We start from the raw sequence: 27,281 nt of genomic DNA, 5'->3' as shown, positions 1-27,281 counted from the left end.
TGATTGGTTGCTATGCCTCTGGATGGTCCTAGCAACCAATCACTGGCTCAATAACTTAAAAGCGGGGCAGCTCCAACCCTCCGCCATGCTGTGAAGAGGGGAAAGGAGACACATAGGAAGCTGAATGACATGTCCATTGCAGTGGTGTGGAGAACCACCTAGGATTTCATGGAGATCACTGCAAAGCCGGACAAGACCAGACACCCCCCACATACAGATCACACCAAACTGCATTGTAAAGTTTTATTAAAAAGTTTTGAAGACAAAAAAAGAATTTGTATTTATTAATTCTCTTAAAATAAATTTCTCATAACCCATGCATCAACACTGAGCAGGCAAACGCACATCACACCAAGCCAGAGGGAGGGGCTCTGACACTTCCACACAGAGATGAAGGGGGGGGGAGGGAACACTCGTATCCGGGGGGGAACCAGGACATTGGGGGGGGGGGGCACTCACAGCCTAGGAGGGCCAGAGGATCGGGGGGGGGGGGGCACATAGCCTAAGAGGGCCAGAAGATTGGGGTATGCTCAGACGGGGATAGTTGGGTGACTTACAGCTAGAGAGCATTGAGTGACAGGGGTGACTCTTCCAGCCAGCCGGGAACATCAGGCGACACAACCAGAGAGGGTCAGGTATTGGGTGGCCATCATAGCTGGGGTCGGTCAGGTAATGGTTGGCCCTCATAGCTGGGGTCGGTCAGGTATTGGGTGGCCATCATAGCTGGGGTCGGTCAGGTAATGGTTGGCCCTCATAGCTGGGGTCGGTCAGGTAATGGTTGGCCCTCATAGCTGGGGTCGGTCAGGTATTGGGTGGCCATCATAGTTGGGGTCGGTCAGGTAATGGGTGGCCCTCATAGCTGGGGAAGGTCAGGTAATGGGTGACACAGTCAGAGAGGGTTAGGTGACCCTCATAGCTGAGGGTTAGGTAATGGGTGGCCCTCATAGCTGGGGAGGGTCAGGTGATGGGTCAACCTCCTAACTGGGGAAGGTCAGGTGATGGGTGACAGTCAGGGAAGGTCAGATGGCAGGGGTGACCCTCATAGCTGGGAAAGGTCAGATGACAGGGTTAACTTTCATATCTGGGCAGACTCCAATGATAGGCCAACCAGATGGATGACCCTCCCACCACCGGGGCCAGGTGACCCTCAGTCTGGTGCTGGGTTATCTTGAACTTCCATGCATTGTATGCAAGTCTCTGTCCCCATCAGTTGGTTGGTAGGGGTGGTGTGATAGTCTGCAGTAAAAGGCAGAACATGTCAGCGGGCTCAGGTGCCATACAGCCCAGTACAGGCTTCCTTCCATAAGAGAGGCCCCGACTAACTGACGACTCCTCTGCATAGGCAATGAGAACAGTGATAGCAAGCAGATACTCCTCCTACTTTGGCAGACGGGACCAATCCACTTCCAGAGGAGAGCCACACCACCCAGCTTAAAAAGTCTGTACATCGGAGACCACATATACCGACATCCCTCCCATCATCAACCAATCACAGGAGGCCGTCATTACAACGTACATCCCTCCCATCATCAACCAATCACAGGAGGCAGTCATAACAATGTACATTCCTCCCATCATCAACCAATCACAGGAGGCGGTCATCACAACGTACATCCCTCCCATCATCAACCAATCACAGGAGGCCGTCATTACAACGTACACCCCTCCCATCATCAACCAATCACAAGAGGCGGTCATTACAACGTACACCCCTCCCATCATCAACCAATCACAAGAGGCGGTCATTACAACGTACACCCCTCCCATCATCAACCAATCACAGGAGGCGGTCATCACAACGTACATCTCTCCCATCATCAACCAATCACAGGAGGCCGTCATTACAACGTACACCCCTCCCATCATCAACCAATCACAAGAGGCGGTCATTACAACGTACACCCCTCCCATCATCAACCAATCACAAGAGGCGGTCATTACAACGTACATCTCTCCCATCATCAACCAATCACAGGAGGCCGTCATTACAACGTACATCTCTCCCATCATCAACCAATCACAGGAGGCAGTCATAACAATGTACATTCCTCCCATTATCAACCAATCACAGAAGGACGTCATTAAAGGAGAAGTGGAAGATTGTTTACACACCAATAAAAATACCCTACTATTCCTCCCTCCCCCCGGCCTTCTCTACCCACTTACAGGGCAACATGTATCAATCCTACAGGGCCCCAAACTAATGAGGGCGTGTCTGATTGGCACCAGAGGGCAGGCAGAGGGAGGGCCAGCTCCACAGTTTTAGAAATCTTGGGACTTCTCCTTTAATTTGGGATTCACATTCAGCAGTCTATCTGCAGGAGATGGCACCTCCCGGCCTCTGAGCCGGCTCTCCGGGGGGTTGGGGGAGAAATACAAAAGGCTTTCCAGATGGAAAGAAAAAAAAATAATCACATGACCGGACAAGGCCGCCCTCTACTGGCTGCGCAAAGTCAGTTCTCTCAAGTAAGACTGTGTGAGACTGCGGAGTTCTTCCATAGCATAGTCCTCCGGCATGGGGAGTCGGCCGATGTGGGGGGCGAGAAGTCTGAGGGGGACTCGCTGGAGGTCACTGGAGTCGTCAGATTCCGGCGAATGTTGTAAACGCAGGACCACACGAAGGATGTTAGCGACGCGTTTCGCCATTTCTGGAAAGGAAGAACAAACATGGTTAGAGAAGGGAGTCGGTACAACAAAGACGCTAAAAATTCACCAAGACAATCCCAACTGGTAAGTGTACCTGTCCTCCCTACATGTCCTCTCCCATTGGGGGTTTTTACAGCCATTTCCCCCAATGGGAGGGATCTCCTTAATCCTTCGGACTCCAAAGTCTTTATTTGGACTCTCCTGGGGGGTCCCCATCTGCTGATCATAGGCTAACTGGACTCAAGTAATGACTTCCTCTACAGTTTGATAACTCGGGTCCAGCCCCCATTGTCCGGCGCAACCAAAAAACGCTTATGGAGCGGACACTCCCACCAGAAGTCAGATTTCTAATGAATGAAGTGAGGGGAGGTCCCTGACATAAGAGAATAACACCTCCCCATCTGCACCATCATGTGATGACCAGACTTCCTATTGGTGGTTCCAGCTGAATTTAGGATAAGGATTGGCCACCACTTACCAGACTGAGCCAACCTGTCTTTGGATTTGTAGCACTGGATCTGCTCCACCCGGTTACAGACGGAGATGACTTTATTGTGTAACCTTTCCAGTTCATACACCGAACATTCACTCTACAAGAGAAAAAGAACCGGTCATCTTTCACCCACCATACAAGATCCCTGAAAACCTCACCCTGAGCCCCACCCACCACAGAAGATCCCCGACAACCTCACCCCACCCACCAGAGAAGTTCCCGTACATCCACACCCAGAGCCCCATCTACCAGAGAAGATCTGATGCCCCGCCCCACCCACCACAGAAGATCCCAGACAACCTCACCCCACCCACCAGAGAAGTTACCGTACATCCACGCCCAGAGCCCCATCTACCAGAGAAGATCTGATGCCCCGCCCCACCCACCACAGAAGATCCCCGACAACCTCACCCCACCCACCAGAGAAGTTCCCATACATCCATGCCCAGAGCCCCATCTACCAGAGAAGATCTGATGTCCCGCCCCACCCCACCCACCACAGAAGATCCCAGACAACCTCACCCCACCCACCAGAGAAGTTCCCGTACATCCACACCCAGAGCCCCATCTACCAGAGAAGATCTGATGCCCCGCCCCACCCACCACAGAAGATCCCCGATAACCTCACCCCACCCACCAGAGAAGTTCCCGTACATCCACGCCCAGAGCCCCATCTACCAGAGAAGATCTGATGCCCCGCCCCACCCACCACAGAAGATCCCCGATAACCTCACCCTGAGGCCCATCATCATCAAGCGAAGATCCCGATGACCTCACCCTGAGCCTAGCCATCAAGAGAAGATCCTTAATGACCTCACCCTGAACCCACCCAGCCAGAGAAGATCCCTGATGACCTCAGCCTGAGTCCCATCCACCACAAAAGAGTCCTAAAAACCTCACCACCAGAGAAGATCCCCAGCAACCTCACCCCGAGCCTCACCTGCCGGATACTATTCAGCATCTCTATGACAGTAATGTAGTCCAGGCAGACCTGTCCTGCCGTGTCCCAGCCCTGGATGTGGACGCAGTTCTCGGGACGGGACAATTCGTCCAAGAAGCCTCGTAGGTAGGAGTAATTCTCGTTAATGATGGCATCTGGAAGACAAAGGACACTGAAGAGACACTCCCCCCAGGAGAACCCCCGTGATCAGACACTCCCCCCAGGAGAACCCCCGTAATCAGACACTCCCCCCAGGAGAACCCCCGTAATCAGACACTCCCCCCAGGAGAACCCCCGTAATCAGACACTCCCCCCAGGAGAACCCCCGTAATCAGACACTCCCCCCAGGAGAACCCCCGTAATCAGACACTCCCCCCAGGAGAACCCCCGTAATCAGACACTCCCCCCAGGAGAACCCCCGTAATCAGACACTCCCCCCCCAGGAGAACCCCCGTAATCAGACACTCCCCCCCAGGAGAACCCCCGTAATCAGACACTCCCCCCCAGGAGAACCCCCGTGATCAGACACTCCCCCCCAGGAGAACCCCCGTGATCAGACACTCCCCCCCAGGAGAACCCCCGTGATCAGACACTCCCCCCAGGAGAACCCCCGTGATCAGACACTCCCCCCAGGAGAACCCCCGTGATCAGACACTCCCCCCAGGAGAACCCCCGTGATCAGACACTCCCCCCAGGAGAACCCCCGTGATCAGACACTCCCCCCAGGAGAACCCCCGTGATCAGACACTCCCCCCAGGAGAACCCCCGTGATCAGACACTCCCCCCAGGAGAACCCCCGTGATCAGACACTCCCCCCAGGAGAACCCCCGTGATCAGACACTCCCCCCAGGAGAACCCCCGTGATCAGACACTCCCCCCAGGAGAACCCCCGTGATCAGACACTCCCCCCAGGAGAACCCCCGTGATCAGACACTCCCCCCAGGAGAACCCCCGTGATCAGACACTCCCCCCAGGAGAACCCCCGTGATCAGACACTCCCCCCAGGAGAACCCCCGTGATCAGACACTCCCCCCAGGAGAACCCCCGTGATCAGACACTCCCCCCAGGAGAACCCCCGTGATCAGACACTCCCCCCAGGAGAACCCCCGTGATCAGACACTCCCCCAGGAGACCCATCTGTATAGAACTGTGGGAAGACTGTGGTGCTGACCTGAAGCCAGATGACGGGAGACCAGTCGGTGACACTGGTTCCAGTGGCCTGCTCTTAGGAGGTAGATGGCCTCTTTGTGTTGGTCTCCTTCTCTCCTGGAACGGATGGCTTTGGCCTCATGGATCCATTGTGGCGGGATGCAGAGCTTCTCAATCAGGAACTTCTCTTTCATCAGCGACTCCGGTGTCTCCCGCAGAACGCAGTGCCGGTTCAGGAGCTCTCGCACAGTCAACTCTCGAACACTAAAGAAAGGAGGAGCCAAGCTGAGCCGGGGTGTATTCCCGTACTAGAGGAAGAGTCCTCCTATATTAACATACTGAATTATCACTTCCATGATAAATCAGACTCACATGAAGACTACAAGGGGTCAGGGATGTGAAGGATGAAACAGAGGAATGACATGAAGACTACTTACAAAGGGTGGGGATGTGAAGGATGATACGGAGGAATGACAAAGACTTACATGGGGTCAGGGATGTGAAGGATAACGAAGGCGGCCCACTCCCACAGCCCCACGTTCTCCAGCTGAGCGGCGTAGCTGGAGTGCAGTACTCCCTGGCTCTGTGCTGACAGGTGGGTGTAATTTAAGGCCTGTAATACCATCCAGAGGTGCCAGCTGAGACGATAGTCCAGAGGGTCGGAGGTTATAGTTCGGGGGTCCAGGAGCTGGCGGAGGTCGTAAGACCTACAGGAGGAGTCACAAAATGAAAACCCAAATTATTATAGAGGACAAAGAAAGGCTGGTCACGTGACCTAATCTTACCTGATCCCCTCCCCACCCCGCAGTAATGACCAGCGCTCTCTCATACCATGGCGGTGTACTGTGATGTTCTGATTTGTGGGAATCTCTTAGGATAAAGATTGGATAAAAGGGACGAGGCCAAGTCCATTATACAACCCAAGGCACCCCCTCACCTGTCACTGTACAGCTTCAGCAGGTGGAAGCAGACATCTCTCTGCATTGATGGTGGGAAGGTTTCAGACTCCATAGGGAGGTCAGCATTCTCCAGATATGAAGGCAGAGGATACGATGCATAGCACTGCCCCTCATCCGACACCTGGGGGGAAGAAGAGGAGAGCCCGTCCAGTCAGAAGAAGAAGAGAAGAGGAGGAGAGCCCGTCCAGTCAGAAGAGAGTCTGTCAGTCCCGTTATCTGGCAGTCAGAAGAGGAGAGTCCGTCAGTCCCATTATCTGGCAGTCAGTAGAAGAGGAGAGTCCGTCAGTCCCATTATCTGGCAGTCAGTAGAGGAGAGTCCGTCAGTCCCATTATCTGGCAGTCAGTAGAGGAGGAGTCCGTCAGTCCCATTATCTGGCAGTCAGTAGAGGAGGAGTCCGTCAGTCCCGTTATCTGGCAGTCAGTAGAAGAGGAGAGTCCGTCAGTCCCGTTATCTGGCAGTCAGTAGAAGAGGAGAGTCTGTCAGTCCCGTTATCTGGCAGTCAGTAGAAGAGGAGAGTCTGTCAGTCCCGTTATCTGGCAGTCAGTAGAAGAGGAGAGTCCGTCAGTCCCATTATCTGGCAGTCAGAAGAGGAGAGTCTGTCAGTCCCGTTATCTGGCAGTCAGTAGAAGAGGAGAGTCCGTCAGTCCCATTATCTGGCAGTCAGTAGAAGAGTCCGTCATTCCCATTATCTGGCAGTCAGTAGAAGAGGAGAGTCCGTCAGTCCCATTATCTGGCAGTCAGTAGAAGAGTCCGTCAGTCCCATTATCTGGCAGTCAGTAGAAATGGAGAGTCCGTCAGTCCCATTATCTGGCAGTCAGTAGAAGAGGAGAGTCCGTCAGTCCCATTATCTGGCAGTCAGTAGAAGAGGAGAGTCCGTCAGTCCCATTATCTGGCAGTCAGTAGAGGAGTCCGTCAGTCCCATTATCTGGCAGTCATTAGAGGAGGAGTCCGTCAGTCCCATTATCTGGCTGTCAGTAGAGGAGGAGTCCGTCAGTCCCATTATCTGGCTGTCAGTAGAGGAGGAGTCCGTCAGTCCCATTATCTGGCAGTCATTAGAGGATGTTAAACTTTCAGTGCGAAATAGAAATACAATTTTTATTATTACAGGTCAAGAATTGTGAACTTTGAGGCCCCATTGACCTTGCTACATATTGAGTCAAAACTCTTTCAGTTTGAAACACACATTGCGTCCATTGTTTGAGATGGTTTTGTTTGCCTGTACGTTGAGATGAGAAGCTGTGTCATCTACCCCCGAGAGGAAATTATGTTGGTTAAACTTTGAATAAGAGAAACCAGAAAGATCATAAAACTTTGTTCGGCCATGAGACATTTATCACACAATGGGCGAAACTCAATTTCGGGATAACACCTGTGTTCAATCACCTACCAGCAAATAAGCCATTGTCTAAATCATGAGAGGACAAACAAAACTGTTTGGACAAAGACTAGAATCTGTCATTTATTTACCTAAACACAAACAGGGGGATAAAGTTGTTGAAATCTACACGGAGTCACATAAACATTGTCACTTAGATTGATGAGAACTGCAAATCTCAAAATGAATTTCAGAAAATCATAAATTGATATCTTTGCCCCATCATATACAAAAGGTGTTATGGAACTATGATGTTATGACAACCTCCTACTGAGAAGTACATTATATTCTATCATATAGTAGTGTCAAAGGGTCAGAAATTTCGCCCATATTTTATAATCCAGTCCCCATATCATGAATGTACTGTTGTTAACATAATAATGCCTAAATGGATAATATTCTGATCAGAAGTAACCATGTATAGGACAAGTTACATATACAAGCTGTTGTGTATCAATATAGATATAACCGTATATTTTTCGATATAATTCTTACTGCTACTAATGGAAGTCTTGGGTTAAAGAGTAAAATCCAATATATATATATTATATAAGAGATATTAAAGATGAGAATGGTGGTATCCAGATGAATCTTTATTCAGATACCTGGTGGATTAAATGGACGTCATAGATGAGAGCATGATTACATTTATGTTTTTTATAATAGTCTTAAATGGAGAAATTTTTTCAATTTTAATATACTGGTTAACCAAGAGGTGTCACCCTATGACATCACCAGTTAATGAATAAGATGTTCCAACCAATAGGAATAATGTTCCTCCCACTGGGGTTGGCTTATGATAATTTTTACTGCCCTTTTGTTCAACACAAAATAAAAAGAAACCAGAGATGTAATAGACAACACAACACAACGGACACACACAAGACACATCACACTTACAACATACACACTACTAACAGCCATGCATAGACTCATCTACACAGACGCCATCTTGGTCCACCATGTATCTGAACCTTTGAGGGACGCCAAGCGAAACTCCTCCCTAATTGGCCACCATCTTGGAAATGCAGCCTTCTTAAGGAACCTGGTAACTACCATTCTAAATTAGCGGCCATTTTAAATATAGTAATTATGCCTTGCTGTTACTTGATTATTATTCAATATTGTTTATGTACTTCCTTAAATGTTTTACATTTCCTATTTAAAGGGTAACGAAAGTACAATCCCAGCCGTATAAACCATATGTAGATTTTTCTCTAAAGAGATGATTTTTGTTTTTATAACATTTTTAATATCAGATTAAGCGCATTATTTGCGATTTTACGTCTTCCGTTTTGCATGGCTTATTCTCACTTCATCTGCAGTGGAATGACTTTCGGCCATGTGATTCGCAGACTATTGTGGTCTGATTATATAGAATATTAATTTATGGTTCATACTACACCTGGGAAAAACATAATCTTGCTTTATTTCACTTTCATCGTTTAGCTAAATATCACATTGCATTTATCGTTTTAAGTTTGTATCTTATGTAAGGTTATCTCTTTGTGTCACTCAAGTATGATCATTTATGGTGAAAATATGTCTTGCGAATAAATATTCTTATATATATATTCCCTATTGTAGACTGTTTCACTAAGATTGGTATATGCTTTTAAAAAGAAATTAACTGATAAAAAAAGAACTCGGGAAAATTATTGTGGTATATTATTGGAGGTCTGAACAAAATTGATTGGGTTTTTCTTAGTTATTAAATTATTTGCCGTAATCGGCTGGAGGCACTGCGTCATAATTTTATTGATAGTTCAGACATCGCCTTTTAGTAATAAATTAAAAATAGTCAAATTTTATACCAAAACGCACAACAAGGAGGAGTCCGTCAGTCCCATTATCTGGCTGTCAGTGTCAATAGAGAATTGGTACCTGAAAAGCCTCCTCGTATTTCTGCAGCGCCTGGGCGATGGGGGCAGTAGGCGGCAGCATGTACCAGAGGTGAACAGCCAACGCTCGCTTCCAGTCCAGTTGTGAGCAGACATTGATGGATTTCTTATCAGAGGATTGCCATACCTAGGGGGGGGAGGGGGGAAACACACGGTCACATTGGATTGGCAGAACAAGGGCAGCAGTGAGCTTTCACCAACATGATATATATCAGGATATCTATCAGTTTTCTCCATGAATAATAAAACTCCTCCTCAATTAACCCCCCCCCCAGGAGGGTGAGGGATTTGCCTGCAGATGTTTTACTTGGAAGCGATTTGGGGCGTCTCTTTCCTTGTGGATTTATCCCAGGATGCCTTTCCTGTGACCACCCGGCAGCAGGCATGGTGAGCAGAGGTGGCACTCAATGATAGGACCCAGGTAAGACCCAACTACCCCTAACCCGACCAGACTGTACCACCCCTTACCTGGGCTACCCCGACTGACTTAACCCAGGAACTTTTATCTGACCCGATCTTAGCTAGTAACTAGGAGAGGGATGGACCCTGGGGGGGTTAGAAAAAGAACATATGGTGGATCGGGGATTACTGCATCTATATATCCTGACGGTGTTAGATTATGCAACTCATTACCTGGAGGCAATTCCCTCACATACATCCTTGAGGAGACAGCGGCTCCAGACCTTTGCCAGGGTGGCTTTCCCTCAGGAGGATCTTAGACCATGGGACTCAGATTACTGCGGACCTGACCCAGGAGTTGTGGAAGCTCTGTTGAATTAAGCCTCTACAGAGCTCTCCCTACCACCTCCCAGACTAACAGACTACCTGAGCGGTTCAATGGAATGCTGAAGCAATTACTGCTGACTTTCACAACTTCTTACCGGGATTGGGGGAAATTTCTGCCGCACCTCCTGTTCTTACCCAGAATTTCTGCAGGAATCTACGGGGTTCTGCCAGTTTGAGTTATTGTATGGGAGACAGGGGAGGAGGCCACTGGATCTACTTAGAGCTCATTGGGAAGGAGGTGTGGGGGATGAGACCTCTGTGGTAGGGTACATACCAGTGTTCAGGGACCAGCTGAAGGAACTCATGGACACCACACGGGAGAACCTTCAGACTGCCCAGGGGTGGCAGAAGCGAAAGTACAATAGCAATGCCCTGAATCACACTCTGGCTGTAGGGCAGAAAGTTCTTGCCCACAAACCTACCAAGTCGGATAAATTACAGATCACTTGGCAGGGCCCCTCAAAAGGTAATGCAGCAAATATGTGACCCTACCTACCTGGTAGCTGAGTGATCAGATGAAAGTCTGGCAGACCTTACATGTGAAGATGCTCAAAACGTACCAAGAGAAGCCCAGGGCACCAAAATGTGCTCAAACCAGGGAACATTCCTAGAACCTGGTGTAGAGGCAGTGAGGTTAGACAGACAGCTAGGGCCTAGAGCAGCAGGACCAGGCCAGGCTGGTCCTTTAGGAAGATTCAGGACATGTTTTCCACCTAGCTTGGGTACACTACTATGGCAGGGCACCGATTGGGGACCCTGGGACAGCTGCCTATCCGGCAGGCAGCATACTGGGTACCCAAGTCAGTGAGAGAAGGTATGAGGAAGGAGATTAGGGAGATGCTTGATTTAGCAGTCATTAAGCCATCCAACAGCCCCGGGCATCCGAAGAGACTAAGCCGCGAGGGACCACGCCCACCAAGACAGGATCGTGCCAGGGACCGAGCCTCCAGAGACCAGGTCAAGCCAAACACAGAGCCTCCAGAGAAAGACCAGGTCAAGCCAAACACAGAGCCTCCAGAGACCAGGTCAAGCCAAAGACCGAGCCTCCAGAGAAAGACCAGGTCAAGCCAAAGACCGAGCCTCCAGAGACCAGGTCAAGCCAAACACAGAGCCTCCAGAGAAAGACCAGGTCAAGCCAAACACAGAGCCTCCAGAGACCAGGTCAAGCCAAAGACCGAGCCTCCAGAGAAAGACCAGGTCAAGCCAAAGACCGAGCCTCCAGAGACCAGGTCAAGCCAAAGACCGAGCCTCCAGAGAAAGACCAGGTCAAGCCAAAGACCGAGCCTCCAGAGAAAGACCAGGTCAAGCCAAAGACCGAGCCTCCAGAGAAAGACCAGGTCAAGCCAAAGACAGAGCCTCCAGAGAAAGACCAAGTCAAGCCAAAGACAGAGCCTCCAGAGAAAGACCAGGTCAAGCCAAAGACCGAGCCTCCAGAGAAAGACCAGGTCAAGCCAAAGACCAAGCCGCCAAAGACCGAGCCTCCAGAGACCAGGTCAAGCCAAAGACCGAGCCTCCAGAGAAAGACCAGGTCAAGCCAAAGACCAAGCCGCCAAAGACCGAGCCTCCAGAGAAAGACCAGGTCAAGCCAAACACAGAGCCTCCAGAGAAAGACCAGGTCAAGCCAAACACAGAGCCTCCAGAGACCAGGTCAAGCCAAAGACCGAGCCTCCAGAGAAAGACCAGGTCAAGCCAAAGACCGAGCCTCCAGAGAAAGAACAGGTCAAGCCAAAGACCGAGCCTCCAGAGACCAGGTCAAGCCAAAGACCAAGCCTCCAGAGACCAGGTCAAGCCAAAGACCGAGCCTCCAGAGACCAGGTCAAGCCAAAGACCGAGCCTCCAGAGACCAGGTCAAGCCAAAGACCGAGCCTCCAGAGACCAGGTCAAGCCAAAGACCGAGCCTCCAGAGAAAGACCAGGTCAAGCCAAACACAGAGCCTCCAGAGAAAGACCAGGTCAAGCCAAAGACCGAGCCTCCAGAGACCAGGTCAAGCCAAAGACTGAGCCTCCAGAGACCAGGTCAAGCCAAAGACCGAGCCTCCAGAGAGAGAGACCAGGTCAAGCCAAAGACCGAGCCTCCAGAGACCAGGTCAAGCCAAAGACCGAGCCTCCAGAGACCAGGTCAAGCCAAAGACCGAGCCTCCAGAGACCAGGTCAAGCCAAAGACCGAGCCTCCAGAGACTGGGTCACATCGGAGACTGCCACAGCTCTGGACCTGGAAAATAGTCTGGAGGTAACAGGACACAAGGAACTGGAAACCCAGTGCCCGAAATCCACATTTCTGATTAGACCCGCAAACTTCAGTCCAGCAGGTCCCTGGTCTTAGTGGAATCACCAATAGGAAATCTTCTGTAGAGAGACCAGCTCAGGTTGAATAGTACAAGTTTTGTTTAGATTGAAGGAAATTAAAAAAAAAAAAAAAAAAATATCTGCAGAGAACCAAGAAACGAAATCCATAAATCAATCTTATTAAACTGCCCAGCAGAGTGGAGGAGAAGCCTCCAACCTCCAGGGACCCTAGCAAAAATGAAGGCATGGCAATTCCAGGCAGGCTTGATGGTTATTTTTGTTTGCCAGTGTCCCAACCTCATGAAGGTGGCAGTATAACCCAATAATTCCCTAAAATCAATAAAGAATGTAAAAAAGGAATCTGCTCCTGAGAAGTGCAGCCGTCCACAGACACAGACCACACCCCCAGCCCGGGACTCCAGGATGTAGGACCTGTTCTATTCTCTGCCCTGGCTACAGTACCCTCCCCCGAAGACTCACCATTCCATGGCCAAACACCAACACCCAGCATCAGTCAACCCTCTTCCTGAGGGCAGAACGTCATGGACCCGCCCCCTCCCACCATGGCACCAATTCACCACTACTGGAAGAGGAGCCGGCGTGTCATGTGACTGGCAATGGTTACAGCTGGATGAACATCCTAAAAACATGACCCGTTATGGGTACTTGGAAGACCAGAATTGAGAAACCATGGTCTATAAAAAACGGATAGGGACGCTGCTCCAAATGGGGGCCGCCGCGGGACGGGGACACTTCTCCAAATGGGGGCCGCCCCGGGACGGGGACACTGCTCAAAATGGGGGCCGCCCCGGGATGGGGGCGCCAGTCGACAGGTCGGTACTTACCGCAGTGCCAGATAACAGCACATAGACCTTCAGCCTCTCCTCCTGGATGAAGCGGTCCACCTGCTGCTTTTGCCAGTCTTCCAGCTGCATCCGCATCAATTCCTGTAACTGCTGACTACCCACCAGCTGTGACAACATCATAGAGAGCCGATGGTCCCCTGCAAAGACATCACACAGCCAAGAACTGTAAATAGGTCGTCTCTGCTGTACACACAGCGCCCCCTAGTGAGGTTATATGAACACAAGGCAAGCTCTCACCAGATCTCTGCGCCAGGCGACAAGCCTCACTGATGCGGCAGCCGGTCAGGTAGCTGAAGACGGCCTCAATGGGGCGTTCCTTTTGGTGCATCACAGTCTCCGACTCTATTCGATCAACCGCCGTTTCAGCCAACCATTGGGAGAAGGCCTTCCTGCGCTGAAGTCTCTCCACATACTCGTTTATTTCATCTAGGCTGGCCTCCAGATCTCGCAGCTGGCCCCACAATGCCTTGCACATGGTCCATGTTAGGCACCACTGCTTTACTACAGCTGTACGGGGCAGAAAAATGGAGCATATTATATGGAGCATAACCCCTTCATTCACCAAACAGACTGAGCGTAACCCCTTCATTCACCCAATAGACTGAGCGTAACCCCTTCATTCACCCAATAGACTGAGCGCAACTCCTTCATTCACCCAATAGACTGAGCGCAACTCCTTCATTCACCCAATAGACTGAGCGTAACCCCTTCATTCACCCAACAGACTGAGCGTAACCCCTTCATTCACCCAACAGACTGAGCGTAACACCTTCATTCACCCAACAGACTGAGCGTAACCCCTTCATTCACACACTGTACCGAGCCCAACCCACTTCATTCACACAACGTACAGAGTGTAATCCCTTCATTCACACAATGTACTTCGTAATCCCCCACATCCATTACTGACCAATCCCTTGTTTCCCACCGCCCAACCTTATTATTGACCATTCCCTGGGTTCCCAGCACTCCCTCTACTCAACCACATCTATTGCTGACCAACCCCTGGGTTCCCAGCACCCCCTCTACCCAACCACATCCATTGCTGACCAACCCCTGGGTTCCCAGCACCCCCTCTACCCAACCACATCCATTGCTGACCAACCCCTGGGTTCCCAGCACCCCCTCTACCCAACCACATCCATTGCTGACCAACCCCTGGGTTCCCAGCACCCCCTCTACCCAACCACATCCATTGCTGACCAACCCCTGGGTTCCCAGCACCCCCTCTACCCAACCACATCCATTGCTGACCAACCCCTGGGTTCCCAGCACCCCCTCTACCCAACCACATCCATTGCTGACCAACCCCTCTACCCAACCACATCCATTGCTGACCAACCCCTGGGTTCCCAGCACCCCCTCTACCCAACCACATCCATTGCTGACCAACCCCTGGGTTCCCAGCACCCCCTCTACCCAACCACATCCATTGCTGACCAACCCCTGGGTTCCCAGCACCCCCTCTACCCAACCACATCCATTGCTGACCAACCCCTGGGTTCCCAGCACCCCCTCTACCCAACCACATCCATTGCTGACCAATCCCTGGGATCCCAGCACCCCCTCTACCCAACCACATCTATTGCTGACCAGCCCCTGGGTTCCCGGCACCCCCTCTACCCAACCACATCTATTGCTGACCAACCCCTGGGTTCCCAGCACCCTCTCTACCCACCAACTATTGCTGACCAATCCCTGGGTTCCCAGCACCCCCTCTACCCAACCACATCCATTGCTGATCAACCCCTAGGTTCCCAGGACCCCCTCTACCCAACCACAACTATTGCTGACCAATCTCTGGGTTCCCAGCACCCCCTCTACCCAACCACATCTATTCTCACATCTTAGAAGTCTTCTCACATCATAGAATGGTCAGCCTGAACAGTTCTACTTACCTTCCATCTCTGAAGGCTCCTGACACTCCTCACTGACCCATCCAGCATAGTCATGAATGGCGGCAAAGCCGGGCTTCGGTATGAGGAGAGGACATGGATCAGGCTGTATGGTGCTGTTCTTCAGCTCAATCTCCAGAGGGATCAGATAAGACTGAAGATCCTTTCCCTTCTCCTCCAAACTCAGCTTCTCCACATGGACTTTAAACGGAGAATCCCCAAGTCTGAGGAAACAGATGGAGGTTATTCGTCGCTAGCACTTTACACCCCAGAAAATCCAGGAGTTGGGAGTACCTGGTACTGAATGTAGACTTCCCCTGGGAAATAACCTGACCCATGTTCTCTAGGAACCAGAACCATCACCCCTGACACCCATCACATCACATGACTGGCCATTCCCTGAGATCTGTCCAGAGGCACGGCTTCTAACATTCATATAGGATCCCAAATAAGGGGAACGTGAAGGGGTGGCATGCAGTCATTTGGGCTTCCCGGAGGGATTCAATGAATTTGGATTTTTGGTTTATCTGTAGGACATCTCAGGTCACAGAGGACCTCATAGTCATGGCTACTTGGTGAATGGATATCAGTCACATCATACATCACTTGTAGGTGGTGGTGCACTGGAAAGGATTTGGGATTTTCTGGGAGCCCCCAGGACCCAAAACTAGCAAGGTCAGACTAACTTCAGGTTAGAGCCCACCACATCTGCCAGCAAGCCCACTAAAGTCTTCTGTCTGAGCCAGAGGTTCCTCCTGGGAAGTCTAATCTAGAGGATTCTCAACCCCCTTCTACCGCTCTTCAGGAGGATACTGGATTTTACCCCTGAAATAGTGGAATTCAGGGAGTTCTACCTAAGCTTACCCTTTGGGGGAGCCATTGTAAAGGGTCCTCCTTACTCCATGGAGGTATTTAGGGGTCCACCCCATCACCTGCAAGATGCCATTACCTACCAGAGGGGAGAAGCCACCCATCTGACAGTGTTTGGGGTGGGGGCCTTCCACCTGGCTCCACTAACAGACATTCACCAGACCACAGCCGCAAGGCCCACCATTGGTGGCCATGCTTCAAAGAGCCATAGGGGACTAAACTCCCCATTTTGGGGATAACTGCCCTGGTCTGGAAGTCACCTGATGCACCCTACTCTGGAGTAACTGCCTGCAGTGACCTTACAGCCCCCTTCCGCCCACTATTACATGCAGAGTGCAGGTACACCTCTTCTTGGTCATTAGGCAGTAGTGACCAATCAGGTGGGTTAGTCCTAATTTCATGGCTTGGTCCCAAGTCCTTACAAGGAAACCGACACCAGCAATGGAGCACAATTCCTCCCACCGACACCAAAAATGGGGCTCAATTACACCAATAGTAGGCACAATTACTCCGACTGACACCAATGATGGGGCATTGATTTTTCCCCAATGATGTCAGGACCTTTTCTACTCCCGCTAGCCACGGTCCAGCCCCCCTAAAGTCTGAGGGACAGTAAACTGGCCCTATGTTTAGAAAGTTTGGAGAGAACTGTTCTAGAGTGTTCTTGGATGTCGGTCACCATAGACAGAGGTATACTGACTGAGCTCGCCTATTGAGTGTTCTTCGGTGTCGGTCACTATAGATGGAGGTATACTGACTGAGCTCGTCTATTGTATGTTCTTAGATGTCGGTCACTATAGATGGAGGTATACTGACTGAGCTCGTCTATTGTATGTTCTTAGATGTCGGTCACCATAGACAGAGGTATACTGACTGAGCTCGCCTATTGAGTGTTCTTCGGTGTCGGTCACTATAGATGGAGGTATAACTGACTGAGCTCGCCTATTGAGTGTTCTTGGGTGTCGGTCACTATAAGCGGAGGTATACTAACTGAGCTTGTCTAATGTAAGTTCTTAGGTGTCGGTCACTATAGATGGAGGTATACTGACTGAGCTCGTCTATTGTATGTTCTTAGATGTCGGTCACTATAGATGGAGGTATACTGACTGAGCTCGTCTATTGTAAGTTCTTAGATGTCGGTCACTATAGATGGAGGTAGATGGAGGTATACTGACTGAGCTCGCCTATTGTAAGTTCTTAGGTGTCGGTCACCATAGATGGAGGTATAACTGCTATAAAATTGAAAAACTCCCATTTCTGCTCATGCATTTTCCTACACAAGCCACACCGGGAAGGTTCATCTTCTACATAAAATTCATCACCAGGGGGTGTGTGTGTGTTGTGGAACACCCAGAATGCGGCCACATTGGCCTCCATGGATACTTACGATTTGGCAGTGACTGGTTTGGGCAGAAAGCCGTAGTCCAGATTCTCCAATTTGTTGATTTTCTCCACCATGTTGGACTCGCTAACGACCTCCCCGCTGTGAGCCAAGGTCCAGTTGGGCCCCCAGCCAACCCGGAATGATCGTCCCATAAACAGGCCCATGTCAATCAACATCTTGCCACGGGCAGAGCATATGGACTTCTTGAGGGGTACCAGGCCTAGCTGCCTTCGGGTCCCCACCGTCTTCATCTGTATCTCTGGAGCAGGGGCCGGCATCAGGAAGGAGGGGGCCAAGAGGCCCAAGCCGGGCCACGGGGCCCCCATGGAGGTGGATGAAGATTGACGAGGACTCTGCCCGGACTCGCTCTGTTTGAGTAATGAAGATCCAGTGAAGCGGGACTGTAGAAGACCTCCAACTGAGAAGAAAAGATGGATTATATACGAGCCGACACCAAGATTCCAGATAGAAACCATTACAAACTCCATTTCGGGCTGGCTGAGATTTTTTTTTTTTTGTCAACACTCCGAAATGTCACATTATATATAATACATTCATACCTGCAAAACCAGGAGGGAATTCCATTATAACTGGAGGAGCTGTGCATGACAACCAATCAGCTTCTAATGTAATGATGTTTGTGTGAAACGCGTCTACATCACCCTATGTTGGTGTCTTTGGTGTCAACACTTTGGAAATTAAAGGCAATTGGAATTCCTGGATGTTTCTTTTCCTACCAATCGGCTTCTAGCTTTCATTTTCAAAAGCTCCGCTGAATCATCTTAAGCTAGAAGCGGATTGGCTGTCATGCACGGCTCCTCCAGTTTTTGTAAACTCCACCCTGTGTGTATTGCGGCTTCTTCCAGAAGCTGTTCCAAAACTGCCATTCTATGACCTCGTTTTCAGCTCTGCTTGCTCAACAGCCCAGAGAACATGAACCTTTTATACCTCCCCCTCCAAGTACCCCCTTTATGCTCCTATATGGAACAGAACGGATGAAGTGGAAGCAGGGAGATCCTTGTACTGCAGGTCCTCAGGTACAGCTTGCCACCCAGCAAGGAGGAGAACAGTGAGCGGAACAGTTCATCCCTCCTGTAGGTGGCAGTATACCCCCTGGATGATGCAAAAGAGATCCTTGCACTGCAGGTCCTCAGGTACAGATTCCCCTCCAGCAAGTAGAACGGTGAGTGGCACAGTACAACCCTCCTGTAGGTGGCAGTTTAACGAGCTGAACTGTGCTGCTTGCTGTTCTCCTTGCTGTAAGGCAAGCTGTACCTGAGGACCTACAGTGCAAGGATCTCCCTACTTCATCCAGCGAATTATACTGCCACCTACAGGAGGGTTACAGGAAGCAGGGAGATCCTTGTACTGCAGGTCCTCAGGTACAGATTCCCACTCCAGCAAGTAGAGCAGTGAGCGGCACAGTACAACCCTCCTGTAGGTGGCAGTATAACGAGCTGAACTGTGCCGCTTGCTGTTCTCCTTGCTGTAAGGCAAGCTGTACCTGAGGACCTGCAGTACAAGGATCTCCCTGCTTCTGCTTTATCCAGCTCGTTATACTGCCACCTACAGGAGGGTTGGATGAAGCAGGGAGATCCTTGTACTGCAGGTCCTCAGGTACAGCTTGCCCTCCAGCGAAAATGGTGAGTGACACAGTTCAACCCTCCTGTAGGTGGCAGTATACCCCCTGGATGACACAGAAGAGAGATCCTTGCACTGCAGGTCCTCAGCTACAGATTCCCGCCTCCAGCAAGTAGAGCAGTACAGTACAACCCTCCTGTAGGTGGCAGTATAACAAGCTGAACTGTGCCGCTTGCTGTTCTCTCCTTGCTGTAAGGCAAGCTGTACCTGAGGACCTACAGAGCAATTACTGCCCACGATCTGACGTTCAGACGATACCTCACGTGTGGGATGATTGCCCGATGCGTGCGTTACTCTTTGCACGCACAGAGGGACTTTTGTAAATCACTTTTATTGCTGTCAGAAGTGGCAATAGGGAGTGACAGATACTCTTAATGGAGGGATCTATAAGACCCACAAATCCCTCCTCTGCACTTAAAAACATTCAAGACCCCAATATTGGAGACTATGGCGCCATTGACATCCGGGCAAACAGGAAGTGATGTCATGTTATCTCTTCCAGGTTACCATAGTGGAGAGCCAATCCCGGCTTTGTTCGGGTCTCAGACCAGCCGGTGGGCGTCACCGCTCGCTGTTTGTAATAGCAATCCAGCGGCTGCTTAGTTGAAGACCAATGACTTACCGGGTACATGACTGGTCAAGTGCTAACGGTTACATTTTATAAACCCGCAGCAACCAATAAGTACTACACTGATCTGACTGGTTGCTATGGGTTACCGCACCTGGCTTTTAAGAAGAATTTCTATGTACTGTTCTTGCCATTGTGAACTCACCACTGGAGGTCCGCTGAGCCTGAGAAGAGGGGTGGAGGAGTCGCGGGGAGCGCCTTTCCTGCGAGGTCTCCAGTATAGACGGGTAGTGGCCATAAGGTGTTAATAGATCACTCCCACCATCTTCATCCATCAGAAGAGACGCCTTCATCACCTGGCAAATACAGGAAACACAATCAACACTTACCTACCAGAGGAGGAAGAGAGCTACCCGCCCAACAAGAGGAAGGGGAAGGGCCCAGAGAGCTACCCGCCCAACAAGAGGAAGGGCCCAGAGAGCAACCCGCCCAACAAGAGGAAGGGCCCAGAGAGCTACCCGCCCAACAAGAGGAAGGGCCCAGAGAGCAACCCGCCCAACAAGAGGAAGGGCCCAGAGAGCAACCCGCCCAACAAGAGGAAGGGCCCAGAGAGCTACCCGCCCAACAAGAGGAAGGGCCCAGAGAGCTACCCGCCCAACAAGAGGAAGGGCCCAGAGAGCTACCCGCCCAACAAGAGGAAGGGCCCAGAGAGATTCCCGCCCAACAAGAGGAAGGGCCCAGAGAGCTACCCGCCCAACAAGAGGAAGGGCCCCCAGAGAGCTACCCGCCCAACAAGAGGAAGGGCCCCCAGAGAGCTACCCGCCCAACAAGAGGAAGGGCCCAGAGAGATTCCCGCCCAACAAGAGGAAGGGGAAGGGCCCAGAGAGCTACCCGCCCAACAAGAGGAAGGGCCCAGAGAGCTACCCACCCAACAAGAAGAAGGGCCCAGAGAGCTACCCGCCCAACAAGAGGAAGGGCACAGAGAGCAACCCGCCCAACAAGAGGAAGGGCACAGAGAGCAACCCGCCCAACAAGAAGAGGAGGAGGAGGAGGAGGAGGAGGAGGAGGAAGGGCCCAGAGAGCTACCCACCCAACAAGAAGAGGAGGAGGAGGAGGAGGAGGAGGAGGAAGGGCCCAGAGAGCTACCCACCCAACAAGGAGGAGGAGGAGGAGGAGGAGGAGGAGGAGGAAGGGCCCAGAGAGCTACCCACCCAACAAGGAGGAGGAGGAGGAGGAGGAGGAAGGGCCCAGAGAGCTACCCACCCAACAAGGAGGAGGAGGAGGAGGAGGAGGAGGAGGAGGAGGAGGAAGGGCCCAGAGAGCTACCCACCCAACAAGAAGAAGAGGAGGAGGGGCCCAGAGAGTTACCCACCCAACAAGAGGAGGAGGAGGAGGAAGGGCCCAGAGAGCAACCCACCCAACAAGAAGAGGAGGAGGAGGAGGAAGGGCCCAGAGAGCTACCCACCCAACAAGAGGAGGAGGAGGAGGAGGAGGAAGGGCCCAGAGAGCTACCCACCCAACAAGAAGAAGAGGAGGAGGGGCCCAGAGAGTTACCCACCCAACAAGAGGAGGAGGAGGAAGGGCCCAGAGAGCTACCCGCCCAACAAGAGGAAGGGGAAGGGCCCAGAGAGCTACCCGCCCAACAAGAGGAAGGGCCCAGAGAGCAACCCGCCCAACAAGAGGAAGGGCCCAGAGAGCTACCCGCCCAACAAGAGGAAGGGCACAGAGAGCAACCCGCCCAACAAGAGGAAGGGCCCAGAGAGCTACCCACCCAACAAGAGGAAGGGCCCAGAGAGCAACCCGCCCAACAAGAAGAGGAGGAGGAGGAGGGGCCCAGAGAGCTACCCACCCAACAAGAAGAGGAGGAGGAGGAGGAGGAGGAAGGGCCCAGAGAGCTACCCACCCAACAAGGAGGAGGAGGAGGAGGAAGGGCCCAGAGAGCTACCCACCCAACAAGGAGGAGGAGGAGGAGGAGGAGGAGGAGGAGGAGGAGGAAGGGCCCAGAGAGCTACCCACCCAGCAAGAGGAAGAGCCCAGAGAGCTACCCGCCCAACAAGAGGAAGGGCCCAGAGAGCAACCCGCCCAACAAGAGGAAGGGCCCAGAGAGCAACCCACCCAACAAGAAGAGGAGGAGGAGGAGGAGGAGGAGGAGGAGGAAGGGCCCAGAGAGTTACCCACCCAACAAGAGGTGGAGGAGGAGGAGGAGGAGGAGGAAGGGCCCAGAGAGCTACCCACCCAACAAGAGGAGGAGGAGGAGGAAGGGCCCAGAGAGCTACCCACCCAACAAGAAGAGGAGGAGGAGGAATGGCCCAGAGAGCTACCCACCCAACAAGAAGAAGAGGAGGAAGGGCCCAGAGAGCTACCCACCCAACAAGAAGAAGAAGAGGAGGAAGGGCCCAGAGAGCTACCCACCCAACAAGAAGAAGAAGAAGAGGAGGAAGGGCCCAGAGAGCTACCCACCCAACAAGAAGAAGAAGGAGGAGGAAGGGCCCACAGAGCTACCCACCCAACAAGAAGAAGAAGGGCCCAGAGAGCTACCCACCCAACAAGAAGAAGAAGAGGAGGAAGGGCTCACAGAGCTATCCATCCAACAAGAAGAAGAAGAGGAGGAAGGGCCCTCAGCTACCCACCCAACAAGGAGGAGGAGGAGGAGGAAGGGACCACAGAGCTACCCACCCAACAAGGAGGAGGAAGGGACCACAGAGCTACCCACAGGAGGAGGAGGAGGAGGAGGAGGAGGAGGAGGAAGGGACCACAGAGCTACCCACCCAACAAGGAGGAGGAGGAGGAGGAGGAGGAGGAGGAGGAAGGGACCACAGAGCTACCCACCCAACAAGGAGGAGGAGGAGGAAGGGACCACAGAGCTACCCACCCAAAAAGGAGGAGGAGGAGGAGGAGGAGGAGGAAGGGACCACAGAGCTACCCACCCAACGAGGAGGAGGAGGAGGAGGAGGAAGGGCCCAGAGAGCTACCCACCCAACAAGGAGGAGGAGGAGGAGGAGGAGGAGGAGGAGGAGGAAGGGCCCAGAGAGCTACCCACCCAGCAAGAGGAAGAGCCCAGAGAGCTACCCACCCAACAAGAGGAAGGGCCCAGAGAGCAACCCACCCAACAAGAAGAGGAGGAGGAGGAGGAGGAGGAAGGGCCCAGAGAGCTACCCACCCAACAAGAGGAGGAGGAGGAGGAGGAGGAAGGGCCCAGAGAGCTACCCACCCAACAAGAAGAAGAGGAGGAAGGGCCCAGAGAGTTACCCACCCAACAAGAGGTGGAGGAGGAGGAGGAGGAGGAGGAGGAAGGGCCCAGAGAGCTACCCACCCAACAAGAGGAGGAGGAGGAGGAGGAGGAAGGGCCCAGAGAGCTACCCACCCAACAAGAAGAGGAGGAGGAGGAGGAGGAGGAATGGCCCAGAGAGCTACCCACCCAACAAGAAGAAGAAGAGGAGGAAGGGCCCAGAGAGCTACCCACCCAACAAGAAGAAGAAGAGGAGGAAGGGCCCAGAGAGCTACCCACCCAACAAGAAGAAGAAGGATGAGGAAGGGCCCACAGAGCTACCCACCCAACAAGAAGAAGAAGGGCCCAGAGAGCTACCCACCCAACAAGAAGAAGAAGAGGAGAAAGGGCTCACAGAGCTATCCACCCAACAAGAAGAAGAAGAGGAGGAAGGGCCCTCAGCTACCCACCCAACAAGGAGGAGGAGGAGGAGGAAGGGACCACAGAGCTACCCACCCAACAAGGAGGAGGAAGGAACCACAGAGCTACCCACAGGAGGAGGAGGAGGAGGAGGAGGAGGAGGAGGAGGAGGAAGGGACCACAGAGCTACCCACCCAACGAGGAGGAGGAGGAGGAGGAGGAGGAGGAAGGGACCACAGAGCTACCCACCCAACGAGGAGGAGGAGGAGGAGGAGGAAGGGACCACAGAGCTACCCACCGGAGGAGGAGGAGGGGACCACAGAGCTACCCACCGGAGGAGGAGGAGGAGGGGACCACAGAGCTACCCACCGGAGGAGGAGGAGGAGGGGACCACAGAGCTACCCACCGGAGGAGGAGGGGACCACAGAGCTACCCACCCAACAAGAAGAAGGAGGAGGAGGAGGGGACCACAGAGCTACCCACCCAACAAGGAGGAGGAGGAGGAGGAGGGGACCACAGAGCTACCCACCCAACAAGAAGGAGGAGGAGGAGGAGGAGGAGGAAGGGACCACAGAGCTACCCACCCAACAAGGAGGAGGAGGAGGAGGAGGAGAAAACATAACTACCCACCAAGAGGAAGAGGAGGGGCCAGAGAGCTACCCACCCATCAAGAGGAGGGCCAGAGACTTACCCAACAAAGGAGGGCCAGAACCAATCAACAGAGGGGGGACAAAGACGTCTCAGAATCAGAGGGGTACATGAAGTATGTTGGGGTATATACTTCCCAAATATATACTCCCCTTGGCTATGTAGGTATCCAGGGGGGTAAAGAACGATCACCCCAGTGACCTCTCTTTTCTGCACTCTCCACGCAGGTGAATCATCACCGACACCAATAAATGGCATCCAACAAACAAGTGTCTGCTGGTCAGGGGCTGCAATCCTACCGAGCGCTAAGCCTGGCCTCCAACCTTCATATCCTGCGGGGCTTTAGTGAATACGACAAACAGAGATCAAACATCCCCCCCCCCCCCTTCACTGGAGATGAGAATCTGGAAAGGGTGGTGGTGTTCTATTTCTAAACATCGCATCACACAGTAACTGAGCAACTCACCTGCAGAGCATGAGGGTTCACCCCTAGAGATGAGGCAATGTGTATGGAGGCAGAGAGCGATTCCTGCTCCTCCGGGACCTCCACATCTTCCACTGCAGTTTCCTTGAATGTCTCCTGAGTCACATCCACCATATCACTGTCCAGCTCCAGAACGTGTCCCAACAGTTCCGCCACTGTGCCCTGAGAAGAGACAAACAGTTCATAGTGCTGCCACCAGGGGGCACTCAGATAATTGGCCAGTAACCTGGAAAATGTAACACAAGGAAAAATAGAGCAGGTAGGGAAACAGCTGAGCTACAACAATCATACACATAAATGATGTGGGAGTGTAGGGGGGGGGGGGGGGGGGTGCAGGATTAGACTAGAAAGTCCAAAAATATCCATGGCAGTACTTCAACGAGACTGAAGTGATCTCTGCAATAAAGGAAATGGCAGAGGGCGCCAACTAAGTGGCAACTCGAAAAGGGCATGATCATGTCATCCGATGCGGTTAGCTGAGTTTTCAGAAGCCAGGGAGGGCCGCAACAAGGTGCCTTTACACACACATGAACCAAAAGTATTGGGACGCCTGCCTTTACACACACGAACTTTAATGGCATCCCAGTCTTAGTCTGTAGGGTTCAATATTGGGTTGGCTCCGCCTTTTGCAGCTATAACAGCTTCAACTCTTCTGGGAAGGCCGTCCACAAGGTTTTGGAGTGTCTATGGGAATGTTTCACCATTCTTCCAGAAGCGCATTTGTGAGGTCAGGCACAAATGTTGGGGAGAAGGCCTGGCTCACAGTCTCCACTCTAATTCATCCCAAAAGGTGTTCTATTGGGTTGAGGTCAGGACTCTGTGCAGGCCAGTCAAGTTCCTCCACCCCAAACTCACTCATCCAGGTCTTTGGCCTGGTGCACTGATCCAAATCATTTGGTGAGGGGGGGGGGGGGGGATTATGATGTGGGGGTGTTTTTCAGGGGTTGGGTTTGAGAGCGGAGACTGAGCCAGGCCTTCTCATCCAACATCAGTGCCTGACCTCACAAATGCGCTTCTGGAAGAATGGTGAAACATTCCCATAGATACTCCTAAACCTTGTGGACGGCCTTCCCAGAAGAGTTGAAGCTGTTATAGCTGCAAAGGGCGGAGCCAACTCAATATTGAACCCTACGGACTAAGACTGGGATGCCATTAAAGATGTGTGTGTAAAGGCCGGCGTCCCAATACTTTAGGGAATATAGTATGAAAGTTTTTTTTTTTTTTTAAAAAAAAAAAACCTGCAGGAAGGAGTTGTGGAATAGAGTTCCGAAAATAAAAGCCGTCAGGGCAGACATTCACCTTAACAAAGGAAATACCTATCAGGGTTGGGGTTCTCAGAAGGCTCCTGCCTCCAGTACCTTTATAATGTTGTCAAGGGTTGGTCTGAAAAGACTTCCCTTGAAGACTAATAGAACCCAGATTGGAGACACACTCAGTAGAAAAGGAACAAACAACCCCAGACCCATATGGGGAGTGTAATAATTGGATCACCCCATGCAGTGGGACCATCCCGTTTGTGAAGAGAAACCACTTTCTGGTCACCACACAAGCCCCGGGGGACGAGACAAGCTCCGGGGGACGAGACAAGCCCCGGGGGACGAGACAAGCCCCGGGGGACGAGACAAGCCCGGGGGTACGAGACAAGCCCGGGGGTACGAGACAAGCCCCGGGGTACGAGACAAGCCCATGAACTGTCCATACCCCCAGGTACACTTGCTCAGTTTTTAAAGCTCCTCTCCAGAATAAATCTCAGGGTTCTGTTGGGTCATACCATCTCAGGGTTCCGTTGGGTCATACCATCTCAGGGTTCCGTTGGGTCATACCATCTCAGGGTTCCGTTGGGTCATACCATCTCAGGGTTCCGTTGGGTCATACCATCTCAGGGTTCCGTTGGGTCATACCATCTCAGGGTTCCGTTGGGTCATACCATCTCAGGGTTCCGTTGGGTCATACCATCTCAGGGTTCCGTTGGGTCATACCATCTCAGGGTTCCGTTGGGTCATACCATCTCAGGGTTCCGTTGGGTCATACCATCTCAGGGTTCCGTTGGGTCATACCATCTCAGGGTTCCGTTGGGTCATACCATCTCAGGGTTCCGTTGGGTCATACCATCTCTTCCAGTTCTTTTGACTTTGAAGTCTGAAGACCATTCTTTATGACTGGCTGTGTATTTGGGGTCATTGTCCTAAATTCAGAATGAATGTGTGACCAGACATCGGATGGTATGGCATGATGGATAAGTATTTGTCTGCACTTAGTATGGAGACCTTTCATTCTGACTAAATTCCAACTTCAAGGGTGGAAATGCAGCCCCAAACCTGCAAGGAACCTCCACCATGCTTCACAGTTACATTCTGGTACTCCTCGTACACCCTCTAGGCCTTCAGCAAACCTTCTACAACACCTGAACATTTCATATTTGGACTTAACAGTCTTAACCACTTTACCTCCGCTCACATGGAGGCTACTGCGGCAAAGTGCCGCGATCCCGTCCAGCGACGTAGACCTATGTCGCTGGACTCCGCCCCTTGTGGGCGGCGCTCGCGCGCCGCCGGAGGCTCGCTCCCGCTGTGTTCATTCACAGCGGGAGTCGGGCCAGCGGAGGAGCAGCGGCGATTGCCGCTGCTCTGCCCCGATCGTCGGGGATCGAGTCTGGAGATCCGCCCGCTGTATGTAAACACAGCAGGCGGATCTCCATAGTGACAGGGACTGACAGATCGGAGTGTTCAGCATAGCTGGACATCCGATCTGTCCTTCTGTCA

General features: G+C 52.0%; 1 protein-coding gene across 1 annotated transcript in view; it reads right to left on the bottom strand.

Moving 5' to 3' along the window:
• Positions 1–2,274: 2,274 nt before the first annotated feature.
• NUP98 (nucleoporin 98 and 96 precursor) overlaps positions 2,275–27,281 on the bottom strand; it is a 78,630-nt gene continuing 53,623 nt past the window's right edge. The window contains exons 21-33 of the mRNA XM_082276134.1: positions 24,502–24,681; positions 19,965–20,115; positions 17,554–17,968; positions 15,300–15,520; positions 13,639–13,908; positions 13,381–13,538; positions 9,448–9,591; positions 6,166–6,308; positions 5,714–5,935; positions 5,251–5,492; positions 4,080–4,234; positions 3,125–3,236; positions 2,275–2,648 (exon numbers count right to left, since the gene is read on the bottom strand). Of these exons, the coding sequence (XP_082132260.1) occupies positions 2,437–2,648; positions 3,125–3,236; positions 4,080–4,234; positions 5,251–5,492; positions 5,714–5,935; positions 6,166–6,308; positions 9,448–9,591; positions 13,381–13,538; positions 13,639–13,908; positions 15,300–15,520; positions 17,554–17,968; positions 19,965–20,115; positions 24,502–24,681 (2,625 nt within the window). The 3' untranslated portion in view covers positions 2,275–2,436. The remainder of the gene's footprint in view (positions 2,649–3,124; positions 3,237–4,079; positions 4,235–5,250; positions 5,493–5,713; positions 5,936–6,165; positions 6,309–9,447; positions 9,592–13,380; positions 13,539–13,638; positions 13,909–15,299; positions 15,521–17,553; positions 17,969–19,964; positions 20,116–24,501; positions 24,682–27,281) is intronic.

Source organism: Pelophylax lessonae, assembly GCF_965119305.1.
Source record: "Pelophylax lessonae genome assembly, contig: HAP1_SCAFFOLD_294, whole genome shotgun sequence".
NCBI classification, from domain to species: domain Eukaryota; kingdom Metazoa; phylum Chordata; class Amphibia; order Anura; family Ranidae; genus Pelophylax; species Pelophylax lessonae.
This window is presented reverse-complemented; position numbering and strand designations above follow the sequence as displayed.